Genomic DNA, 22,080 nt, shown 5'->3' on the forward strand with positions numbered 1-22,080 from the left:
ACCTTGCTGGCCACAACCCTCTGAGCTCTGCCATTCATTCAATTCTCAATCCACCTCATTGTCCACTTATCTAACCCACACTTCCTGAACTTGCCTATGAGGATGTTATGGGAGACAGTATCAAAAGCCTTGCTTAAGTCAAGGTAGACAACATCCACTGCTCTCCCCTCATCTATCCAGCCTGTCATTCCATCACAGAAGGCTATCAGACTGCTAAAGTATGATTTCCCCTTGGTGAATCTACGTTGACTACTCCTAAAAACCTTCTTTTTTTCCACGTGCTTAGGGATGGCATCCAGGATGAGCTGTTCCATCACCTTTTCAGGGATGGAGGTAAGGCTAACTGGTCTGTAGTTTCCTGGGTCCTCCCTCACCCTTTTTGAAGACTGAAGTGACATTGACTTTCCTCCAGTCCTCAGGTACCTCCCCTGTTCACTGTGAGCTCTCAAAGATGATGGAGAATGGCGTAGCAAAAACATCAGGTTCCTCAGCACTCATGTGTGCATTGCATTGGGGCCCATGTATTTGTGGGTGTCAAGTTTGCCTAAATGATCTCTAACCCAATCCTCCTCAACCAAAGGAATGTCTTCCTTTCTCCAGACTTTCTCTCTTTCCTCTAGGGTCTGGGATCCTGAGGTAGTAAAGCAGTATTACTACAGTCTTTACTTAGCAGTAAAGGCTGAAGCAAAGAAGGCAGTAGGTAACTCTACCTTCTCTATCTTTCCTTACCAGGGCACCCACCTCATTCAGCAGCAGGCCCATGTTTTCCCTAGTCTTTCTTTTGCTACTGACGTACGTGAAGAAGACCTTTTTGTTATTCTTGGCATCCCTTGATAGATTTAATTCCAGATGGACCTTAGCCTTCCTCATCTCATCCCCGCATATGCTGACAATGTTCCTATATTCCTCCCAAGTGGTCTATCCCTCTTTCCACATTCTGTACACTTCCTTCTTCTCTTTGAGCTTTGCCAGAAGCAAAACTCATCCATGCAGGTCTCCCACCGTGTTAGCTTGATTTCTTACTCATAGGGATGCACCAATCTTAAGCTTGGAGGAAGTGATGCTTGAATAATACCAGTGCTCTTGGACTCCCCTACCTTCTACAGCCATATCCCATGGGATCTCAGTTGTCCTTTTTAAAAAAACAAAACAAAACAAAACAAAAAACAACTAATGTAGAATATAGTTGCTTGTGCTTTTCTGTGTCTATGTATTTAGAAATGCTATCAACAGTAATCCTGTTAAGGTGCATGATCTTCACTGAAATGAAGTTCTTGTGTGCAAAAGTGAACAATTTAACAATGTACCTAAGTCCCACTATATAAGTAAACAACCAGGGTGATAAACTGATCAATGTAGCAAACTTTGACCCTATTATAATTCACGGCAAAGCTTTTAGTAAGTTCAGAGACAAAAAATTTGACTCATGGACTGCATGATACGTTCATGGGCACAAAGACGGTCTGTAGAAAGGTTCAGAAATAGAAGAACTTAGGTTTTAGCCTTTTAATGCAGTCCTCACTCTCATTAAAACCAATTTGTGTTTAAGACCCTTCCTTTGTCAGTCTGTGTATGTACCTCCTGTTAGCTTCTGCTAGGGTTCTGAACATGTCTCAAAGATAAACAGACTGCTTAATTATTAGTTGGTGATGCATGACAGAATTTTGGGAACAAGAGTGTAAATGTGACACAAACAGTAAATGTGTTCATATTTTGAAATTTGGAAGTAGGCATCATTAGTTGCCTTGGCTGTAAGGAAAATAGGTACATACATTTCTACTGGTTGCAAGCCTATTTTCATGAGATGATTATTCAGATTTAGGTCCCTATGGGGGTTAAATGAGTTTTCAAATAGTACCACACAGTTCTGTGCCCTGACTAGTTATAGTCTAAACATTCTAGGATTTGTCAGAACATTTCGCAGAAATAACACAGAATTTTGACAATGCTAGTCTCAGAAAATGCATTGAACAGGGAATGATTTCTTTAGTAGCAGTTGATATTTCTGAAATACCTGCTATATCTGTGAAAAAGCTTTACAGAATAGAATTTCTGTTGGTGTTAAAGACTGTATACAACAGAGTCTATCACTTTCATAAGATTTTCAAAAATACATGTGTATGAATTCATATGCATAAATGCATGAGACTTCAAAATGCCAAGAAGCTGATTTTTAGAAGTACCATCCTGTGTTTCTTACAGCAAGCTGTATGAAGTACAGAATCTCAGAATTTAACTCAGAATAATCTAGAATAAACATTTTATATTATTTCATCATTTACAGTTACTGATTGATGGTTATAACAGTTTCAAATGTTAAACTTTGCAGTTTATTAGAGATAGCTGTTAATTTTCAGGTAGCAGATAAAAAAGGAAAAAAGTCAAAATCTGGGTTAAAAAAAAAAAAAAGCCATCAATACACAAGTTAACTTCTCATGCTTATGAAACCCAGACACCCTTGCAGCAGACTACAAACAGTGCTGTTAAGCAAACTGCTGGCAGACTTGTTTCAATTATGTGTAATTAAGTATTGCAAGATAACACATATGCCATCGAAGTAGAAGCATTTTTCTTCACAAATATAAAAACGTATCCGAATTTCAGTAGTATATGAATAAACAGCTGAAGGTTTGTTCGGCTATACAGCCAGTAACTGAAACAACCACTAGCAGTATATGCTGTACTGATTTTTAGATGTTCAAGCACATGCAGTACCTGGAACTCTTTAATCTATTAATAAAAACCCCACACAACTTTACAGAACTTGTTGGGGAAATAGACCAAACAATCGTCAGGTTACTCTTAACTCTCTCATAAGTTAAAGAAACAGCCGAAGTCGACTATCCCGTAACTCTGCTACTGGAAAGTGTAGTGGAGATGGTGACTAGGTTCATGAAGTTAACTGACGGTAGCCCGTACTGAAAATTACACTGCCCAGGTCACCTAAGAAATAACGTTCCGAGAAGAGCGATCTGGAGCGGCGGGGACCGCACTCTGCTTCGTCCTCCGGCGCGGTGAGCGGCCACGAAGCCCGTCCGGAAGCGCACCGCTGCCGTCTCTGCTCCGCGGGGCTCGGGGGTCCTGCCCTCCCGTGGAGAGGGGGCAGGACTCCGCACGCCGGCACGGCCACAACCCCGCGCACCGCTCCCCTCCCGTCCACTCCCCACCGCGCCACTCGTCCCCGCTCAGCCCGAAGCCACCTCCACCGGAGCCGTCCCTCCGGGAAGAGAGGCGAGGAAAGAAAAGTTTCCCTGGGGGCATAAAGAGCCCCCCCCTCCCGAGCCGAGCCCCCCCTCCCCGGCTGCCATTGGCCGAACCGCCTACCGCAGCCCGCCCGGCACAAAAGGCGTTGCTAAGTGGATGCTCATTTCCCCCCTCATTTTATTTTTTCCCCTCTCCCTCCCCCCTTTTTGCCTCCCCCCTCTCCCCCCTTCACTACTTCTTGGGCTCACTCGCGCCGTCGCGGCCGCCGCTCCGCCCCGCTCCGCTCCCCGCGGAAGGCTGCGCGGGTCGGGCGCGGAGCCGTCCCGCTCCGGCCATGGCCTAAAGCGGGCTGCCGGGGCAGAAGATGAGTTTCCCCGCGGAGGACGGCGTGGGCAGCCTCTGCCACAAAGCGCTGCAAATCATCTCGGAGCTGTGCCTGGGCGGACAAGTGGAGCGGGAGAAGTGCGCCGGCATCTTCCCCCTGGAGACTGCCCGACAGGGCATCGGCGGCACAGGTACAGCTACCGGCCCCGCCGCCACCGGGCTCGTTCTGCCGCCGCCACAGGGCGGGCAGCGCCGGCGTGGGCGGCCGGAGAGAGCAACTTTTCCCTTCGCCTTCTCTGCGTGCGGAGGGGGCGGAGGGGGGTAGGCACACAGCCCGCTCTAAAATCATCTCTCTCGCAGCTCGCGGAGCTTCCCGTTAAGAAGCGCGGGGAGCGTCGGCACTGCCGCCGGGGTGGCGGCCAGTGCCCCAGGGGAGACGCGGGGCAGCGGGCGGGGGGAGCAACCATGGGGACGGGCAGCACCGAGACGTGCCGAAGGGAGAGAAATCGCCGCCGACGTGCCAGTCCGTCCGTCTGCCGGAGCCGTGCCGCCGCGGAGACGTCTCCTTCCCCCCGCAGCCCGCGCGTTTGCGCCCCGCAGCTCCGCTCCAGCAAGGTTTTCCCCGCCGTGGGAGTTTCTCTTTCAGCAAAGCTCGGACTCGGGCTGTTGCCTGTGTGCGCGGGGCCGTACGTGCGGAAACCGGGGCAGAGCGCTGCGGTCGGTGTTCTTAGTACCGGTAATGAGGTGTTCTTATCGGTCGCCTTTCCCTGCGACATGGTTTGCGCCCGCTCCCATCTCACTCTTTTCCCCGGCCGTCCTCTTGTGTTCGTCGTCTCGCGCTGGCTCTCTCCCGAGCACGCGGAACTTGCGCGGAGGTGCGGCGGAGCCGACGGCTGGTAGACCCCGCAGTTTAGGACGCAGTCTGGTCCAGGAACACAGGTCGCCAAGCCGCGGCTCAGAGTAGCCCTGGCGATGAAACTTGGCGGAGCCCCTGGTGCTTTCCGAGCCGGGTTTGGGTTGAGTCAGATCCACCCTGTTTGTGGCTGAGGGAGGCAGGAGGGCTTTAGGACAACGCGTGGGAGCCGGTGGAGTCGGGGCACCCCTCCGGTCAGGTCCAGGACTCCTCCTGGAAAATTCGGAAGAGGAGGAAACTCGGGGTAATTAAAAAATTTCTCGGGGTCGGAACCAGAATTTTGGCTCCTGCGGGTGGTATCTTTGGTCATTGGTTTCTGGATTGTCTGGTTCTTTTGAAACCGACTCTATGCTGTGTTTGCGTTACTCTGTAAAGTACTCTTATGTGACCTTTGCCTTTCAAAGGAGGGCTTTTGTGTCCTATTTTTAGGACAGGACTTGAACATTAGTCCAAGTTCTGTGCTTTATTTCTGCCAGACGGGATTGGTAGCCTGTTCTGCCTGACCATAAATGAAAATGGACAGCTTGCATTATGGCCAACAAATACCAAGTGTACAGTGCAAGTTAAATAAATTAACACCAGGTCATGAAAAGCAGCAGGTCCTCAGCATGTGCCCCAGCTGTGCTGTAGCTGCTGCCACACCTGTTACTTTTTCTTCTCTTATAATGCCCACAGCAATGACTGCAAATTCCAGGTTACTTGTAGTATCTCAGAACAAAAATCCTGTTTGAAAGAGGAGGGGTTCTTCTTTCCCATCCTGGTACCCAGGTGGTTCTCCCAGGTCTTTGTGCTGGAGGCGAGCTCTGATTTTGTGACTAATGAAGGTAGGCATGTCCTGACCCCACACCTGGGGGGGTTGTGGGGGTTGTAGCAAGCTTCCACCCACATGGATTGTGGGTTTGTGCTTTGTAAAGCCAATTATTAAGTATATTTCAATTGCACCATGTGCTAGTTGTCTTGGTCTGAATCATAGAAGGTTGCATGAAAATAAAATTACCCTACAGAGCCTGGAAAACTGTGCTCTGGAAAGATTAGTTGATGTGATTTTACAGAGTACTGCACAAGCAGTCAGTATTAGGTGTCATATAGAAACAAAGCTGATGTACAAACTCGTAAGATATGGAGGCTACAAATATCTCCCCATGAGGTAAAACAAGGTTTGCTGTTTAGAAAATGTGAGCTTCAATACTTGCCTTGATAGTGCATTGTTTAGAGTAACAGGAGCTTCTTTTTAGACATGTCTTCAAAATCAACCATCTTCCTTTTTCATTTATAAACCTTAACTACCTTGAAGTTGCTGGATTGAAAAAAAAAAAAAAAAAAAGCCCAATAATTAAAAGACCGGGGCTTGAGCCCCTGGGTCCCACATCTCAGCTGAGTTCCTAAATCTCACTTTTTCCCCATAAAAGGAAGCTATCATTAGATTATGGTTGTCAACTTTATTGGCACACACATTATATTAAACATTGTCTCATTAATAACGCTGGTAATGAGCATACATTAATATTTTGTATCTCCAGAGGAGGAACACACACACACACTGCCATCGCTGATAATTGACAAATATTTGAATATGGGAACACTTGGATAGACAAGATATAAATATCACTTGCATTAATTTTATGAACTGAAACATTGTAAATTCAGCTTAGGCTGAGAAAAATGAGGTCACTGAAAGGTGAACCATGCCATATCTCTTTTCAAATGCATGTGGAATTCCTTATTATCTCTATGGATAATGTTAACCTTGTCCACAGTATTGAACATCCATAGTTCACTGAAGGTAAAAACACTAAGTGTTCTCCATCATTATTCTGAGAATGAAGTCATAAATGTGTTTTTCTGAAATACCCGTTTCACACATACGATAGTAGCATTTGGTTATCATGAGGGTCCATATCATGTAGTCATATCCTCCTGTGGCTGCGTAAATTCTGCACAGTTCTGGTGTCATGCAGCCATAGCTGTGTGGCAGAGAGGAGGAATGGCTAATTCAGCCCTATCAGTTTGTCATACGTCCCAAAAGCACTTTCCTAATATATGCTCACACTGGGTGATAACACATCATGCAGCCAGTTCAGTTATTTGCTCCCTGAAGCTGCAGCTATAGCAGTATTTTGGGAATTGGCTTTTGCAACCAGCACTGAAGTGTGTGGAGAAGAAACTGCTGCAGTAAGAGTAAGTAAACACCTGAGCTGTGAGTAGTAGTTCTGGAAGATGTGGAGAAGATAAAAGATTGTGAGAGGGTTGTTGCAAAATAATGGTTTATTATTGTATTCTGTTACATTATGGAGTCATAGCTAAACTTTCAGTAAAACCCCCAAAACTAAATAGTCCAGGAGACAGTATAAAGAGAAGAGAAAAGAAATAACAATAGTAGTTGACTAAATAGGGATAGCATATTCTTTCTTTAAGTGGTAGGTTCATTCAGTTTTCCACAACTCAGAAAGACGATACCTAAAAGTGTCACAAAGGTAGCATAGGTAAAAATCACTAATGAGATTTCACTGGGGGAAAGAAGTCTAAAAGATACAGAGACCCTTGGAAAGGGTCCTTTCCATACTTGGAAAAGAGAGTGCAAGAAAAATTTCAGAAAGGAAAAGAGTAGATGGTGGAAAGGAAAGCAGACCATTTCTATTTAATACAAGAATAAACATGCTCTGGAAGTCAAAACCATCAAAAAAGGCAACTAGAACTGCTGTGATATGGTTATGTTGGTGGGTGTGATGATTGTTTTCAGTTCAGCTAGACCATGAAAAGCAGCCAAGCTTCTCAGAGGAATCAGCTACTTGAGACAAAAAATGCACCACCCAGTCACAGGGTCAAAGCAAAATATGAGACAACATTAACCTTGCAAGCCAAGAAGTTTCACTGGCAAGAAGAGAGGCTGAGTACTGGTTTTTTTTTGACAGTGTAGTTGTCTAGGTATGAGAAACAAGCATAAAAAGGGTAACAATCAAACACAAATAATAGGGAGCCTGGGACACAGTCAGAACAAAAAATGGAGACTATGGCTTTGAGAAGGCAGAGTACATCAAATCACCACCTTAGGACCCGCAATTACTGCTCACTGCTTGGGTCAAGAAGGGTTAATCATGTTCAGTGTAATGGATAATTAATTTATGGAAGTCACAGCAAAGAATCTTAGTGAGGTAAATAATTTTGTAGGTTTCGAACAGTTTTAGACAATTAGTGAAGATAGACATCTGCTGTTATATTTTCTGCCCTGGTAATTACAAGGGCTATTAATTCGCTCATCTCAGGAGAATGCTCAAGTGAAAAGATTAGGAAGCTCTTTACTTTTATGGTACCTTTATATAGATAGACTTCTATGCGAGCTTTATTCTGGAACATATAAAATTTTTAGCAAAATGCTGAATTAGATGTGCAATTGTTTTGTCTTTATTTTACACCTCCTTGATTTCCAGTAGATTTGGGAAAATGATTAAGAGGTTTGTCAACTAATAGGAAGAGTTCAGGTGGAAAATATGTAGGAGCTGGATGTGCGAGATTGCTCCTGGTGAAATTTATCTTTAATCCAAGTAAATTATTTTCCAGAAGTGTCCAAAAGTCATACATACAGCTTGGTTATATCTATATTTTGGCTCAGGTTATCTGATTAATAAAAGATTCTAATTAATTTTTGCCAGTTAAGCATCCCTTCTCATTTTCAAAGGAACCAAGCACATCAAAGCCCCAGCTGGGAGCATTTCTGAAGGTTAAGCCAGTTGCAGGGAGTGTAGTGAGGGGAGCTTTGGCATCCTGCTCTAGGGACACGTTTAAAATTCATTGTGTGCCCTCGGCAAATGGTGGGCACGTTTGCTGTCTTTGCCCTTGTTTAGCCTGCTGCTCCTCCAGAACTTCACAATCTCACTTATCTGATGTAAGCATATCTGTGATGCTTATAACAGAGATGGGAAACCAGTTGCGCTCCTGCCAGGAGGGCATATTTAGCCATGTAGAGTGGGTAGAGAGTTCTAGAGGGTGATAGTCTCTCTTGCTCTTTTGCTTGTCAGACAATGAATTTTTTAAGTTGACAGTGCCAAGATCATCAGCTTCTACAGGATTATTTGTTATTCATCTAAATATTTCATTCACAATTAGTTTATTAACATGAAAGTTTAACCTACCAAGTTTCTAGCCCTACTAATGATTGACAGTTTTGTATAGAAGTACAGAGGGAATAAGAAAACCCTGGAGCATCCTGCACATGACTATTTGGTGATAAAGTCTTGCTTTTCCCTGAAGAGCAGTGTCTTGGGTCCTCTGGCTGTACCTGCCATGAGCCTCGTGTTGGCTGTCAGCTGCTTCCCTAACAGCTCTCAACCTGCTGATGGCAGCTGGTGGTTTATGTTTAGTTCTGGTTCCTTTAAACACAAGTGTGTGAAAGTACGCATTGCACACAGCCACACAGGGTGTAAGTTCTTCTCACTGTGCCAAAGCAAGCATAAAGGGGACCAGAAATGGCTTGAACGAATGTGAAGACTAGGACTGTCATACAGGAAAAGAAGATTATTCTTCATGAGAAAGTAACTGTTGTGTGAAACAATTGAGCATTCCATTGCAGAGAAATGTGGTAAAATTAAATAATAAACATTTGAGCAGTTAACAGACTGATCAAATTATTTTTGGTACAGCTCATCCCCTGGTCAGAACAAAGTTATTACCAGAAAGAAATATGGTTTAAGAGGAAAAAAGTGCAGGGTTATTGAAAAGTATGCTTTACAAAATCAGTGTTAACAAGCTGTGAAAACCAGAAATGCATCTAATTCAGCAGCATAAAGGCAGAACAGAGGGATAAACATACCACAGAGACCAGATTTATTTACAGTAAAATGTGAAGGCAGTCACAACAATGCAGAAGTGCTCAACATGCAGGCAGCAGCAAAAACAAGACACAGTAAAAACAAGAGCTGATGAAAGAATCTTCCCCCATGTGCATTTTGCAGAGAAATACAGATGAAAAACACAGAAACACTTATAACAGCTAGAGGACAAATCTGTGGTGATGAAGATAAAGTGACACTGTTTTTCTGGGTCTTACCATATGTGTGGGATGTTTCTTACATGATACTGAGTAAGAATAAACATAAGCATGACAATTCATAAATAACACTTGAGCTGCATGAACCTTGTTACAGCTATGATATGCTTATGAATAATAGCAGTCCTGGGGGCTTAGGATGTATTTTCATTTCATTTGCTTGTCTGAAAGAGGATAATGAGGGGTTCTTGCAGATACTTACAAAGGCATCCTCGCAAGTGTGAGAGCAGCATGGGACCAATCCCAAAGCTGTTTTTTTGCTTAAGGGAAGGCAAGGTGGGCAGATGTGGGTTGAGCAGAGTTGGGAGTACCTCCTGTTGAGGTTAAGTGAGAGTTAAAACGTAGAAAAGTAGGTAGGCCAGAAAAAGCCTTGGAATTGGAGACAAATAATTTACATTTGGTGTGTTAGGAGAGGCAAATTTGCAGGCAAAACACGGTGACTCAGGCAAAAGTGAGTGCCATCTTCTCTAGCTACATACAGCACACAAAACATGTTCTGAGGCTCATGAATATACCTCTGTTCTGGGAAATTCCTTCTGATTGCTGGAAAGCAGAAGGTAGTGTGGTCCAGGAGAAGCCTAATAAGATGAGGGAATTGAGTGTACTATGAGCAAGTTTGCTGATAACACTAAGCTGGGAGGAGTGGCTGACACGCCAGAAGGCTGTGTTGCCATCCAGCGAGACCTGGACAGGCTGGAGAGTTGGGCAGGGAGTAACTTGATGAAATATAACAAGTGAAAGTGTAGAGTCCTGCATCTGGGCAGGAACAGCCCCAGGTTCCAGTATAGGTTGGGGAACGACCTGTTAGAGAGCAGTGTAGGGGAGAGGGAGCTGGGGGTCCTAGTGGACGACAGGATGACCATGAGCCAACACTGTGCCCTTGTGGCCAAGAAGGCCAATGGCATCCTGGGGTGTATTAGAAGGGGGGTGGTTAGTAGGTCGAGAGAGGTCCTCCTTCCCCTCTACTCTGCCCTGGTGAGACCCCATCTGGAATATTGTGTCCAGTTCTGGGCCCCTCAGTTCAAGAAGGACAGGGAGCTGCTGGAGAGAGTCCAGCGCAGGGCAACGAAGATGATGAAGGGAGTGGAGCATCTCCCTTATGAGGAAAGACTGAGGGAGCTGGGTCTCTAGTTTAGAGGAGACTGAGGGGTGACCTTATTAGTGTCTATAAATATATAAAGGGGGAGTGTCACGAGCATGGAGCCAGGCTCTACTCAGTGGCAAACAATGATAGGAAAGGGGTAATGGGTACAAACTGGAAACAAGAGGTTCCACTTAAACTTGAGAAGAAACTTCTTCTCAGTGAGGGTGACAGAGCACTGGAACATGCTGCCCAGGGAGGTTGTGGAGTCTACTTCCCTGGAGACATTCAAAACTCGCCTGGACACATTCCTGTGTAACATTTTCTAGGTGCTCCTGCTCTGGGAGGGGAATTGGTCTAGATGATCTCTTGAGGTCCCTTCCAATCTCTAGCATGCTGTGTGTACTGTGTGTGTGTAATAACCTTTTGGGAAATACCCTGTATCTGCTGTATATCACATAATCTAAAGTTCTGTACATGGACTTTGAAATGGCAGAAGAGGGTGTTCCATCTGTAGTTGTACAGATATAGATTATGAGATGGTTTAACAAGTAATATAACTTAGATAAAATTATTTTGACAAGAGATTAATAATTTCATGTGCTGTAATCATTACAGTGATACCTGATGTCATTTGATTCCCTTACTGTCAAGAAACATACTGCCATAGTGCTCTGTTAGCATTAAGAAATGACACATCAGCCAGTAGATGGTGATGACTTTTGAACATCAGACTGAATTAACAGCCTAGGAGGGACCACATTCATGATGGGGCTAGAGTAAAAAGATTTAAGTAAGATCTTCAAAGTATATTTCTTCATGAGAACAGGAAAGGAGATCACACATAGACTCTCAAGTGAAAGGCTATTTTTGCCATTTGAAATTTAAGTTGGGTGTTTTGACACATTCAAGTTATGAGAGAAAATAGAAGACTACACCTGCCACTTTGAGACATGCTAAAGTATTATATCACCATCTGCAGGGATTTGGATGAGACAGGTAATTGCAGAAGATCTGCTAATGCTGAGTAAAAATGAGCACCAGCAACTATTTATGTTCTTCAAATTTCCCTTAGGAAAACTGAACAGCAGAAATGGTTGGTTGGACTAACTAGTTTACATGCATGGGGATAAGGGAGATTTATTGGATGCAGACCTTTTATAACTGATAAAGCTCCTGCTTTCGTCCAAAGAAAATCAGAGACATATTAGTTTATCTGATTGAGCTTACTCCTGATATTCCAGACACAAGAGTTGCATTTAGAGTTGCCACTAGGGAATAGTTGAAGTTCTTTATGGCTGATGAACAAGATAACAAATTAAAAATTAAAGGAAAATAAGTTTGAAAAAAGTTACAGACATTGTACTTTAAATATTTGAGAACCAAGATCAGATACAGACCAAGAGATGGGTGGAAAGACAATATAACCTCCTTTTTTCCCAGTTCCTTTCCTTTGCTGGCAAGAGTATGTTCTCTTTCACATGGTTCACATCAAGACACGTGCCTGCCTCTTATATGCATGGGCAGAGATATCACAGCACTGTTTGTTCTCTCTCTTCGTTCAAGATCATGGGTTGGTGGAGTGTGTTTTTCCAAAGTTAAGCCTCAAGGGGTGTACGCTGTCAGGACAGTTACCAAATTGTAAATAAACTTGATTTGGTTTGGAAATGGAAATCTGCCAACATGGATGTTTGTGAATAGATTCATGGGCAGAATTTTTATAAGGCAAGTTTCAAACAACAAACTGTTGGAAGCCATAGTACAGAAACCATTGCTCAAAACATTCCCTAACATCCTTTTACATGCCTTTCTCAAATGAGAAATATAAGATTGTCCAAATTTCATATCTTGAAAGGGTAGTTTTAGATAGAAAACCTTGAAGGAACAGGATACTTTCTTTTAGTTAGGAAATGTTACCAAGACTATGAAGATGACTTAAGGACAGAATTCAGTAAAGGAAGATCACCTGGTGTGAAATGATAAATCCATTGAAGTTGCTGGAAGATTTCCCACTGATCAGAAGTGGGTATGTGAGGAGGATTTTCTTCACATTTTCTTCACATGCTGAATTTACCCAGCATGAGAACAGGAATGGCAAAAGCATAATGCTGCATGTCCAGATGAGTATTCAGAAACATGTCCTGTTCTGTGCAAGTGTGTAGCACTGAAGACAAGCTGCAACTAGCAGTTTGGAAAAAGAGTTGTCAAGCAACTGCTTGTAGTTCAAGATGATTTTTCTCTTCCTTTGCACCAGAGACCAGTGAGAACATTGCTTACAATGTTGCTAGTTAAGGTCCTCTCAGAGTATATCTCCTTCTGCCTTTAAAAACTTAGGCAATCTTTGAATTTGTCACCAGTTCTACATCCTCAAAAACCAACCAATCAACCAGAACAAACAAAACCTTACGTATGTGAAATGCAGCCCTGGTCTGATGATACACCCATCCTTCAGTACCCATTTTCCTTCCCAGCCAGGTTTTCTTGAAAGGGGTGTGAAGAAACTCCTAGTCTGCAGAACTGTTTCTTAGTGTTTTGTATTCTTAAACCAGGCTTCCGATAAAAAGATAATATGAGACGTATCTGATCTAACACACAAAGGGTCTGAAAAGCTCCATTTGACTGCTCTTCTACAGACGATTTCAGTCTTTGCATAACATCAAATCTCTCACAATTGCTCAGTTGAGTGACTGTCAGAAGTGAGGAAATAAAGCAATATGCTTTTTATGTCTATTTATGTGGCATACTTACTGTTTTTTTTTAGCAATTATGGCAGTAATTAAATACTTTTTTGAAATTAACTCTTTTTTTTCAAATTGCTGGCACCTATTTGTTGTATTATGATGTACAACATTTTCTTTATTAAGAAAATAGCAAAATTGAAGACTAATTTGTACAACTGTAGAATTAGCTCCTTTGCTCTACTTTTGACATTCGATATGTTTCATGTGATTATTTTAGGGCTATAAAACATACATTTTCTGTAAACATTGGGAGTGACGTAGAATTTGAAATAATTTAGTGGAAATACAGAAAAAAGCTTAGAGAAAGTTGAAGTACTGGAGTAGGTGTTGAAAGGAGACACCAAGTTATTTGAAAGCTTGAAAAATGTCTTGCAGTGAAAAACCTAAAATAGAATTGGCTAGAAATGCTTTGATGGAATGTTTTTCAGCTGATAGTATCTATTCATCAAATTGAAACTCTGCTGGAAAGGATCAGTTTTTGTATTTCTGGTTTTGAGATGTTTCCAGCAATTTCAGAGTTGTTAAAACATCCTCTTTCAACATTTTCTAAATAAAAAAAAAAAAAATACAATTTTCAGTTCTAAAAGCCTCCTCTCAAAACATAAACTAATTATGGGAGCCATCTCTAGACTGAGCTGGAAATATTGCAAATGACCCAAAATTAAGTTGGTTTGGGTTTTGTTTTCCTTTTTTTATTTCTGATAGACCTTAGTTTTTAAGTGTTCTGCTTCTTGTCAGGCTTTGAAAATGGGAAAATGGTTTGTCTAGCTTGATTGACAATTCAGCTGGTTCAATTTATCAGAAAAGTTCCTTCAGTGGGCCACGCCTCTGTATAATATATTAAATTCACTTATGACCATATATTGGGTTTGTATGGCAAGATTTTGGTAGCAGTGGTCTACAAGTGTTGTTTCTGTGAGAAGATGCTGGAAGCTACCCCTGTGTCAGACAGAGGCAATGCCTGTCAGCTCCAAGACGGACCCGCTGCTGGCCAAGGCTGAGCCTGTCAGTGATGGTAGTAGTGCCTCTGGGATAATGTATTTAAGGGGAGAAAAACTAAAGAGTGAGAATATGTGAGACACAGCTCTGCAGATACCAGGGTCAGTGAAGGAAAGGAGGAGGTGCTTCAGGTACTGGAGCAGGGATTCCCCTGCAGCCCCTGGTGCAGACCGTGGTGAGACAGTCTGTGCCCCTGCAGCACATGGAGCCCATAGAGATCTGTAGTGGAGCAGATGCCCACCTTCAGCCCTTGGAGGGCCCCATGCTGGAGCAGATGGATGCCCAAAGGAGACTGTGATCCTCTTGGGATTCCATATTGGAATAGGCTTCTGGCCCCATGGAGAGAGGAGCCCACACTGAAGCAGGTTTGCTGGCAGGACTTGTAACCCCTCAAGGGACCCATGCTGGAGCAGCCTGTTCCTGAAGGACTGCATGCTGTGGAAAGGACCGACACTGGAGCAGGTCTTGAAGAACTGCACCCTGTGGAAATTACTCACATTGGAGAAGTCAGTGAAGAACTGTCTCACACAGGAGTGACCGCATGCTGGAGCAGGGGCAGAGTGTAAGGAGTCTTCTCCTGAGGAGGAAGGAGTGCTGAAACAACATGAGATGAGCTGACTGCAACCCCCATTCCCTGACCCCTGCACTGCTGCAAGGGTGTGGGGAGTAGAGAAATAGGGAACGAAGTTGAGCCCAGGAAGAAAGGAGGGGTGGAGGGAAGGTGTTTTTAAGATTTGGTTTTATTTCTCATTATCCAGCTTGGATTGTTTGGTAATTTTCCCCAAAGTCAAGTCTGTTTTGCCCATGACAGTAAGTGAATGATCTCTCCCTGTCCTTATCTCGATGCATGAGCCTTTTGTTATATTTTCTATCCCCTGTCCAGCTGAGGATGTGGAATGATAGAGAAGCTTTGGTAGGCATCTGTAGTCCAAGCAGGGTCAACCCACCATAGGCCGTTATCTGGCAGCAAGGCCAACTCTCTCCATACTTTTAAAGTCTGTCATCTGCTGAAACAGAAGGGCCACATCCAAACCACCTCTTAAGAATGATCATTGGCCTACTCTGATTCCTGATCCATGCCCAGGAACTGGCTGGGATTGTATAAACTGGCCCCGTTTAAAACTCTTTCAGGGACTAGTGTAGGCAATTGAATTTCAGGTCCTGGGTTTGTTTCTTGGTACAGCGTATTTTATTTGCATTTTGTATGGGCATGTCTTATGAAGCATATTATATCTTAATTTCTCAAAGACACAAAAGAAGCAAAGACTGTAAATTAGAACCACAAAAACACAAATCAGAAATACAGATTTGCAACAAAGTGATTAACCATTGAAACAAGCTGTAAACTCAACATCTCTTAATGCTTTTCTTGTCAAGATAGGACTGTCTGCTGCAAGCCAAGCAGAAATTACAGGGCTCAGGAAGGGTATGAGGGTAAACAGTAGATTAAACCAAATAGCCTAATAATCCCTAGTGGGGATAAATTATCTAGGAAGATCATATGCAAAAGTATCATTTGCTTCTTGTGTTACATCATTATTAGATATAATTATGCATCCATTCATTTTATGGAAACATCTTAAATCAGAATTTGCCATATGAATTTCCCATTAAGATGACATGCATATTCCAAAGGCTACATTGTGACATTTAACTACAGACAGAAAATGCGGACACCCTTCTCAAAACTGGCTGGAAACAGTCAAAGAGGCAGACTCATGCTCAAGGAAGGGCAGCAGCTTGTGCCAGACTCTTTAAATCAAGGAGCATATCCTCTGCCATTTCTCCCATGACACTATCCAAGACATATATGAAGTAAGGTTGAGCAGAACTGTATCTTTCAAGTCACCAGACTACAAACATTTTCTGTTTGCTTTTGCTATTCTCACTCATTTTCATGTAGAATGGACTGTAAGTTCAGTGTTGGTTACTGAGAGATGCATCTGGATGTTATATATTAATAAAGAAAATGTTCCCAGATTTTCTACTGGAATCTTCATCTCTCAAAGGGACCTGTGAAGTACATACTGTAGAGCTAATGCGTACCTAGAGGACTGTTTCTCTTCCTGTGACTCTCAACTATTCAATATGCTCAAACTCCTGTTGCACTCTTACACTGGTTCAGTTTAGTAGCCTGGAGGTATAGATACAAAATATTAGCTGTTAAACTGTCAAAACTTGTAACAAGCAGCAGCCATTACTCGAGGGACTTCTACAGGGTTTACTGAATACTTTTTAAACATGTAAAAAGCTCCTTTCAAAAGGAAAGGGATTATTTTTTTAGTTATATTTTATAATGTTAAATGATACTGGAGAAATCAAACTGAAGCATGTCACATAGAATAAAACTCCTAATTAGGGCTCTACTGGCATTTCTGGTGTTCCACAATCTCCTAAAATGCAATTCTGTTCACAGAATTTCATTGGTATGAGAACTGTTCTCCTATCTTTGACCATGCAACTGGATATGCTAACAAATTGTGGCAGAAAAAGTCAAACACGGGGCAGCAGGGCCGAGCTAAGGATGCGGTATGATCTCTGTATAACTCAGGGCATTTTATCCTCTACACTAAAGCCAGCTGCATTTTCAGAGCAGAATTTTAGATGCACATGTATGTGTGCTGTCTCGGTCTAACACAGTCTTGGTCCAGAGTTTAAGAATTAACCCTAGAAATCTATTATTTATGACAGACAATATCCTGTCCCTATTTGTGCCACTTAAACGTTAGGTTTTAACATGTCTCTGAAGCAGTTAGCACACAGAGAAAAAAAACTGTCAAGTCCTGAAGAAATTTGTGTATCAGTCTGGCAGTTTAGAACTGCTGTTTCTTCATGTGCACTCATAGCAAATGTCGACTGAGGTTTTACTTTTTTTACACAAGATGTGTTCCTGAGCAGACGCACTTTGACAACAGTGGCTAGGAGTTGTTGAGAACATTTGGATAGTCGCTTACTTCCTGAGAAGTCTGAGTGTGTAGCCAGTGGTACAGATACTGGCCCTTGGCCTGAACAAACAAATTAATGGGGTATTTATGAAATAGAATATTAGAGAATGATAACATTTTAAAGGTACAGGCTTAGATATCAAAAAGAAAAAAACCACATATTAAATGGGACTTTAAAGGTCTATGCAAGATAATACCTCTATCTCCTTACCTGTGTTATTTTTAATTATTTTTTTTTTCTCTCCATGTTTGTCTGTCATGATGATCTTTGTTTCTAATTCCTTGCAGACATCTCAGTCAGTCTGTTAGCAGTAGTCGTCAGCTTCTGTGGGCTCGCCTTGCTGGTAGTCTCGCTTTTTGTCTTTTGGAAGTTGTGTTGGCCCTGCTGGAGAAGCAAACCTCTCACTTCCAATGCCAGTAATGCCCCCCAGAGCAACTCCAGTGCTCCTACGGAGGTTTTTGAGACCACTGAGAAAAAGGAAGTTAAAGAAAATGGGAAGCCTACAACAAAGGTACTTGAAGCTGCATTGAAAATTAGCCACACTTCTCCTGACATACCAGCAGAGGTCCAGAATGCACTGAAAGAGCATCTGATCAGACATGCACGCATGCAGAGGCAGATCACTGAGCCCACATCATCATCAAGGTGAGTCAGGGGCACTCGTGTTTGTAGCACATTTCCTGGGGAACAGGTAGAGCCAAAATGCTCTGCTGAAAATTTCCAGGATCCTGGATTATTTACTGGCTTCTTAGCACTGATGGGTGAAACAGCAGACACATGAAGGCAAAGCCACAGTGTCCTTTGAACAGAATATTGTGAAACATACAGTGTATCTTCAGTTGATCATTATTTTAACATATGAAGATCAAATCTACATCTTCTACTACTTTGTAAATGCATATGTTGCTGCTTTAAGCATTTCCATTTTAGGTTTTGTGTTTAGGAAAATCTATTTTGATGTGATTTTTTTTAAAATACCACAAGTCTAGCTTTTCAGAGATATTTTTATAGATGCAGCAGTTGCTTTTGCAAATGAAAGTTTCCTTCTCCACTAAATAAATGATGAGATTATTGTTGATGACACATTTCTTTAATGCATATTTTGCCACTTTTAAGGGAATTAAAATCCCAGTCTAAGAATGTAGATGCTTATGGACTGATCTTAGAGCAGTACAGTTTCTATATAGATATTTAAATAAGTGACAAGCATGTAATGTTCCTGAAGTAATTTCTTTTGTATTGAAATGGAGTACAGAAAGTTTTATTTTGTCTTAGGTACTGCTTTATACTGAAAAGTATTGAAGACGTGCAGTGACCTATAGCTTCAAATGGTATTTTCTTCAAATACTGTCAGCAAATTTAATGCATTCAAAACAAACAGTGAACTGCAAAGATCACTTTCTACATAAAAAAAGAAACCCAGATTTTTTATAAACAAAGAAGGGGAAAATAAAGGCTAAAGGAGACCTGAAGTATTGCACAATGCCATAAGTTAGAATACAAGCACTGTATAGGAAGCAGCTTTCCCTCAATAAACCATCTGATAAATGAACATATGCTACTAAAGGAAAGCAAACAAACAGCAAAAGGCTTACATTCACAATAATTGTTGGAGGCAAGACCAGAGAAGATGTGCTTTACGTTTATCAGGCACATATTTTGCTGGCCTTTTGTGAGTCCCTAAGACATCATTTTGCCAGCTCACTGTGCTCATTGTGGTGGTGAGTGCTGAAGTGCTTTTCCCAGCTATTCCAACAATGTGGAATAGCCAACAGGCAACCACAGGAGGCTCCCAAAAACAAAAGCACTCCAGTCAGGGGAGGTCTAGCTGACTTCCACAGCTGAACCATCTCCTGAATTATGAGACCATACAGGTGGCTTTAAGCCACATTGCCCGGCTATGCCTGGCTCCAGCTACTGTATCCATCTGCTATGGGAGAGAGCAGAGTATCCAAGGCATTCTGAGGAATGTTTCCAAGACACTTGGGAGGACAACTTTGAAATTGTAACTGTTCCACCAGACAAAGAGAGACCAAAACTGATAGAGCTTGGCATGACAAGGGTATTACACAACTCGCTGGTACCTAATAGGATATTAATTGGAAGAGTTTTATCCATTATGTACCAACAGGTAAATCTGTAGGTAATCAGACAGTCTGACTTTCTGAGCAGACAGAAGAAATAGCTGGCTGGCAAGAGGACTTGAATAGTCCCTGTGGTACTATAGGGAAAGTAAGAAGTTTCAGGGACATGATCCAGAGCTACTTCAGGCTATGAAAATATTCCCAAAGACCTCTAGAGTGATTTGGACTGGGACCTAAATGTGTATAAAATATCTGTGAAGCAAAGGACAGTTTTATGAAATTAAAGCTCCCATCAATCCTACTCTTTTTGCATATGTTGGTAACTTTGTAAGGGAGCTTTCTCTTTTTACCTTCTCTAGATTATCAGGGTTAAATCTGTCCTTGTGAGGGACAGTTCCTTTGCTTTGAATAACCCTTATTGTCCCACCTTACCCAAATAATAGCAGTATATTTGGACACCAACTTCTTTTACAGTTTACTGAAAAACTCTGCACCCTTGCTCCAAAACATATTTAGAATAAGATCCGTTTTTAAAATTACTCAGAAGTGGTCCTTTCTGTAGTTGTAAAGGTATTTTTTTATACCTCTGCCTGACTTAAGGGAGTCTTAACCTTCTGATAGCCCATATTAATTATTGATGCCAAGAACATCATGTGTGAGATGAAGGCTGGACTTTTAATCCAGCTTTCTGGATTTTAGTAAAAGAAATAGAATCATATTAACTCATTGTAATTGAAGCATAACAATTTTAAGAAGCCATTCAGAGCAATAATAAAAGGTGCCTGTTGATTTTTTTATAGACTGCACGTTTAACATGGAGGCATGTTAATGTAGGGAAATTATGTGTTTCTGATTAGTTATAACTATATAATTTTCATAGTTCCTGATAATATGAAAAGACTTGCTTGTTAAAAATAAAGACAACAAGCTCTTTAGTCCTTGATACCAATAAACTAGTAAACTACAATATAAGAAGTCCTGCACCAATGGTATTCATTTACAAACATTTCTGCCCTGTTACTGAGAAGCACTCTTCCCAGTACTTTGTGAAAGTATTCTCTGATATAGCTTATTGCTTCTATAATGTTCCTTTCTTCAAATTCTGTATTTTCAAATGGCATGACTTTTGCTCTTTAGCATTAGGTGGGAGACGAGCTTGTCAAGTAAGTCAGTTCCCAAAGGCACAAAAGCAAAAGTGAGGTTCTTGGGGATGCTAAGGTTAAAGAAAAACAAGCACGTCTGTTGACTTTAGTGACTGCAAGAAGGAGATAGCAGCCTCTGTTCTGTTTAAATACTGCAAGTGCTTCTGTCCGTTCCTGGTTTTAGTCCAAAAGATTGGTCTGTCATCTAGGAAAGCTAGATTTGAGCCACACCTCATAAATCTCAAGTCATATGTCCTGGGTTCAGCTGAGGTTCAGCTGGGTTCCTGCTCCTGCTGAACCCAGGACATTATATCATAAATTATCATCTTATCCTTCTCTTTTTTTGTACATATGGCAGTCTTACTGAGTTAGAAATCAGCTTCATACTACCAGTATTCCACAATATTATATTAGAGATGTAAATACAGATTTACTGCCACTCAAAATGTATTTGTTCTAAATTATGGAAGGTATGTTTATTACAGGAGTGTTATCTGTAAGAACCAGTAGAGTTTAAAGTACCTGCTTTGCACATGTTAGTAGCTTCAAAGCATTTTCACAACCTGGTTGCCTGACATCCTTTTACTTCGTTATCACAGTCATTAATTCTTTTGTTACTGCAGAACAAAGGAAGATAAATATGTTGCCATGACAACAATGAAACATCTTAATAATTAAGAGACCAATTAGCTATCTTGGTGAAATGCTGTGACTCAGAACAGATACTAGGCGCTATGTAATTAGGACTTTGGCTTGCTAGAGCAAAAGTGCTGCTGTTTCCCACAGGGAACAGTCATATAGCTGCACTGTTTTACTCAGTGTCATCTTGAAACATTCACTGAAAGATCTTACGTGCATAAAGTTTGAAAATTTGAAAGAAGGTTTGTACCTTACAAATCACGGATTTGGGTTTTATAGGTTGCATTTACAAGCATTAACCCAGATCTTTATAAATTCAAGAGACATTGAGGAAAAGAGATTTTGTCAATTATCTGTTTTCACTGAAACTGGAAATGCCATACAGTCAGCTTCACTGTTTCCCCTGCATACACAGTTTTCTCCACTGCTTGTCTATGGCAGAGTTTGAACATGGTTATCTGGTTATCTCAGTACTAAAGCTGCAGGTGTGAGGAGTACTCAGGAAGGCCTGCCTGCACAGGTTTCATTAGCACAGATAGAAGTAGCAACAACACAGGTCCCCCTGAAATTCATTATGAGTCAAAGATACTAGAGAGCTAGTGCCTAAGTTGCTGCGTGCCCAAATACGTATTGCTACTACATTCTGGGTGGAGTTCAGTTCCTTCCCTGTGTTTCACACACATATGAGGCTGGGCTTTTTAGACAATAAGGGCACTAGGACAGACCTGTAACTCCCTGAGGACAGCATTGTACTTCTCTGAGTAAGGAATTTTCCACTCCTCACTCCATTCCATCATATACTATGAATTCAGGGAATTTTAACATTTGCAAATCTTTCAACTTGTCTGTCTGTAAATAAAAGGTAGAAGGTTAGGTGTTACAAGAGGAGTGTTTGAGATCAGGACAGATGGATTTTTTTGAGCCTCTTTAAATCTATACTATAATATTCTCCTTCCCCTAGTC

The 22,080-nt window shown here is 41.9% G+C and overlaps 1 protein-coding gene across 1 annotated transcript in view; it reads left to right on the top strand.

The window, feature by feature from the left end:
• Nucleotides 1-3,429: 3,429 nt before the first annotated feature.
• Nucleotides 3,430-22,080, top strand: part of SYT10 (synaptotagmin 10) — a 36,259-nt gene continuing 17,608 nt past the window's right edge. The window contains exons 1-2 of the mRNA XM_062616490.1: nucleotides 3,430-3,719; nucleotides 17,540-17,897. Coding sequence (XP_062472474.1) covers nucleotides 3,569-3,719; nucleotides 17,540-17,897 — 509 coding nt within the window. The 5' untranslated portion in view covers nucleotides 3,430-3,568. The remainder of the gene's footprint in view (nucleotides 3,720-17,539; nucleotides 17,898-22,080) is intronic.

The sequence above is a fragment of the Pezoporus occidentalis genome, unplaced genomic scaffold, assembly GCF_034315485.1.
Source record: "Pezoporus occidentalis ecotype Australia unplaced genomic scaffold, CSIRO_AGI_Poc_V1 ctg19, whole genome shotgun sequence".
NCBI lineage: Eukaryota > Metazoa > Chordata > Aves > Psittaciformes > Psittacidae > Pezoporus > Pezoporus occidentalis.